We start from the raw sequence: 3,945 nt of genomic DNA, 5'->3' as shown, positions 1-3,945 counted from the left end.
GAGAACGTTCGGCGGAGCTTGCACGAACGGTGCCACGGTGCACGACCTCGTCGACCACCGGTTCAGTTTAGCGTCCCAACCATAGGCTGAGCTCACAGGCTGGGGCACGACAAGCCACATCACTGCGTGTTCCAGTTGGGTGTTTATTTCTTCAGGAAGGGGATCCAAGCCGCGTACGGATTGGTGCAACCTGATAGCGACGTCCCACAACAGCTCTTGGGCGGGCATATCCACGTCGTTGGCGCGCTGCGTCGAAGCGTGTGCTGTGGTTGCAAAGCAGTGGTCATGCCGTCGCCAGACAAGACCAAGGGGCAGTCAGCTGGCCAGGACAGTAGGATCACCGTTGCGTTTAGCGCCCTTTGGCGTCGAAAAACGTGTTTGCCATGAGCACCCCGACCCCTACGTGGCACGCTGGGTGCATGTTTCTGCGTGGGTGGGAGAAATCCAGCAAGTGTGCGGATGACACGACGGAGTCACGCAGTCACTCCACCTCGGTGCTTGTCGCTGCGCGGTCATTTCCGTATGAGCCGCCAAGTTGAGCCGTGCTGCTACCTCAAGCTCCAAGCCGGTGGGTCCAACTACCGCGAGTGGGCCGACGCCATCACAACGCGTATGACGAAAGCGGGTCTTGCCAAGTATCTGGGCCCGCACCCGCCCAACTACAAGGCCGACGACGACTTGGCCGCCGGTGTCTACCTCCGGCTAAGCCTCCACCGCCACGACCTCATGCACCTCAAGGACGCCAAGACGACACATGCGACGTGGGAGATCCTCCGGCGACTCTACGAACCCAAGACCGGGTCGTCGCTGCTGCTGTTGTACACGCAGATGGACAACCTCCGCTGGATCGAGTCGCGCGGGTCGCTCACCGACTTTGCCGACGCGTTCCTGGGCCTTCAGCGGCACATGGCGGCCGCCGGCGACACGACGCCCGCAAGCGCCTTCTTGATTCGGTTTCTGACGCTGTTGCCAGCGCGTTTTAACGCAACCATTTTGCGTATTCTCCACGACAGCACGAAAGGCCCCGTGTTTCCGAGCTTTGAGACGGTGCTCGCCGAGCTCCAAGCCGTTGACGCCCTGCACACCGCCAAGACGACGACGACGAAGAAGACAACAGCCACGTCGCCACGACACACAACGGCGTCCAGCCCCACGCGCCCAGCGCGTACATCCGCCTGCAGCTATTGCGGCAACGACCAACACGCTCTGAGCGACTGCTACCGACGACAGCGCGACCTCGACCGCGGCCTGCGACGAAGGACGACCCTGCCCGACGACGTGACACCGACGTCGCCGACGGTGCGCGCCCGCGCGACGCACCCGCGTGGCCGGTCGCTGCCCTGCGACGTCCTGCGGCCCATGGTCTTTGGCACTGGTCGCGTCAGTCCACAATGCTCCAAATAATATATTATCTTGATTTTAGTACACCGCGCGGCAACCTTATTCGCTTGCTTATTCTCCACGTGGCAGCGCCACGACCGGGCCAGAGACCAACACTCTGTGAGGACGTAGACAGGCGCTTGCGTTTTGACCAATGGACGCGCAGTATTCTGTGGATTATAGCCAATCCCCATCGACGATGATGCGAGTTGGACTAAGGGCAAACTGGCATCGAGTAGAACGACGGGATCTTTGGACCACAGAAAATACTCGCATTGCAGAGCCACACCTGGGCATGATACGTGCTGCGACGCGCGACGACTGCCTACACGGACGCCGCTTGCATCGCTGGCGCTTTTTCATCAGTCGTGCCTTGGCTGCTCCTCGGCCCGTGCAGTGCATGATGCCATGCACGATAGCTTGATCCATTCCATCGCATATCAACAAAGCAACAATGACCTGCTGGGCCACCGCGCGGAATGAATGGGTATTCGCTCAACCAATAAACTGCGCATCCAGGGTTCTGTGATAGTTATTTGTGATCGTCTTTACGACCTACTAGCACCTAGTAAGCGGCTGGCAAGGTTTCAGGGTCCAAGTCAGGATACGACTGGCGCACGGTATCGACGAAGAGGTCGTGGAGAATGATGTTGCCGCGGCTGTTGAGGTGCAGTCCGTCGTAGAAAAGCGAGAGGTCGTTGAACGTCGGCGTAAAGAGATCGATGACTGGCAGTTGCAAGTGACGCGCCACGTTGATCGTTGCATTTGTGTATTTGGACACTTCGGCATTCGATCGACCGGTGCGCCATGACGAGGTTTCGTCAACGGCGCTCGCAGCGATGAGGAGGATCTTGCACTTGGGAAACGCCTCGTTGATGGACGCGATCATGGTGTACAGGTTGGCAGTAAACTCGTCAAGCGGCACGTGCAGCCCCCGATCCACGCCATTGATGAGCGAGGCGTCGTTGACACCGAGGAAGATCGAGAGAAGCGTCGGCGGCTTCAGTTTCCAGTCTCGAAGTAGCGACGGGAGTTTGACCAGCCACCACCTAGCGCGTGTGAGTCGCAGCTCATAGACCACCGCATACTACTTTGTCGTAGTACCCGCCGCGCCGCGGTTGACAACGTCGGCCTTGCGGACATATGTGTTGGTGAGCATGACCTGGTACCCCATCAAGCGTGGGTGGGCACCAATCTGTGTGATCGAATCGCCCAACGTTATGAAGAGTGGTGTCGTGTCGTTGAGTGGCTCGTTGAGTGGCTCGTTCAGTGTCTTGTTGAGTGGCTCACTCAGTGGCTCGCAATCTAGTCATGTCAACATTCAGACCCAAGAATCGTCGAGTTGAATGTGGACAGATTACCGCCTAGCACGGCATACATGGCAGCGAGAGACACCAGAAGCAGCAGTCCGAATAAGCACGCGACGCGCACAATGGGTTGGGACGTATATTGAGCACCGGCTTTGACATGGTCGTCCGCGGCGTCTCCCGTGTCTTGGAGCAGTTCTCGCTCCGAGAGGTCTTTCATCGGCTCCTTCAAGTCAACGTGATGCGCCTCTCCACGAGTACCAATGTGTACAAGCCGGGGACTTGTCGTTTGATCAAGATGGCGAGCAAAATATCGAAGCAAGCCAAAGAGATACTGTGTATAAATTTAGCAAGCGGAAGAAAACATGTCGACCTGCAGTGACGTTGGGGCAGTTGGCCCCGACGTTGTTGTTCTCTCGGTCTCCGTCCAGCAGAGGTCCGCAGTCAGGCGATAGGGTTGGGCTCCCTGCAACGAGAAAAAGATAGGTCCAGCTCACCCTTCGCTGAACGACGGCCGTTTTCACCTTGGGTGCGCGGATCTGCCAGCATACTTGGCTTGGCCAGTTTCTTGCTGGGATTCAAGTACACCGGTAGTTTGTTGCTGACATGTGAAGTAGACTGCCAAAAGGATCAATACATTACTAGTATGTATTATCGTGGCTAGGGACACGCACGACGGTCTTACCATTGCCACTCGGCGGCTCCCGCCCTCCGGACTGCACGACATTCGGAATTGGGCCGTTTCCAAGAAGTGCAAGTGGTTTTCCGCGCAAGTCTGAGCGATCTAGAAGACCAAGATCCAAGATCCAGGCGCAGAGCAAGCGAGCTCAAGCCATTTCCAAATTTGTAGTTTCAGTCAAATAGCTACCCCGCCTCGCCCACCACTGGCACGGAAGACACCAGCACGGTTGTTGCCCCCAAGAAGTTCGGTCTTGATTGAGTGAGGGAGCTTTTTGCGCATATCGTGAAATGCGCCCGTTTGATTGGCCAGGTGGTTCTTAGCGCCGCTGATTGACGGACAACATGGATAGGCTCTAGATAGATAGATAGATAGATAGATAGATAGATAGATAGATAGATAGATAGATAGATAGATAGATAAATGTTCCCATACGATTGCGTTTACGTAGTATACAAAAGTGATGCGAGCGCCAGCGAGCACCACGATTCACTTCATCCACATCATCCGTCGTCGTTCGATGTATGAGCCCTCGGGGTCTCGATGAGTCTACGAGCGCTTCTAGAGCGACGGGATAGC

The 3,945-nt window shown here is 56.7% G+C and overlaps 2 protein-coding genes across 2 annotated transcripts; one reads left to right on the top strand and one right to left on the bottom strand.

Moving 5' to 3' along the window:
• Positions 1 to 490: 490 nt before the first annotated feature.
• SDRG_02195 (hypothetical protein) lies at positions 491 to 1,430 on the top strand. The gene has a single exon (XM_008607770.1). It carries the CDS (start codon positions 523 to 525, stop codon positions 1,402 to 1,404), a length of 882 nt encoding a protein of 293 aa, XP_008605992.1. The 5' UTR covers positions 491 to 522; the 3' UTR covers positions 1,405 to 1,430.
• A 422-nt stretch (positions 1,431 to 1,852) lies between these two features.
• Positions 1,853 to 3,009, bottom strand: SDRG_02194 (hypothetical protein). The gene is made up of 3 exons (XM_008607769.1): positions 2,742 to 3,009; positions 2,472 to 2,685; positions 1,853 to 2,429 (listed from the first exon to the last, which is right to left on the bottom strand). The coding sequence occupies exons 1-3, from the start codon at positions 2,905 to 2,907 to the stop codon at positions 1,946 to 1,948; spliced, it is 864 nt and encodes a 287-aa protein (XP_008605991.1). The 5' UTR covers positions 2,908 to 3,009; the 3' UTR covers positions 1,853 to 1,945.
• Positions 3,010 to 3,945: the final 936 nt, after the last annotated feature.

Source organism: Saprolegnia diclina (genome assembly GCF_000281045.1).
Source record: "Saprolegnia diclina VS20 unplaced genomic scaffold supercont1.5, whole genome shotgun sequence".
In the NCBI taxonomy this organism is placed as follows: domain Eukaryota; phylum Oomycota; class Saprolegniomycetes; order Saprolegniales; family Saprolegniaceae; genus Saprolegnia; species Saprolegnia diclina.
This window is presented reverse-complemented; position numbering and strand designations above follow the sequence as displayed.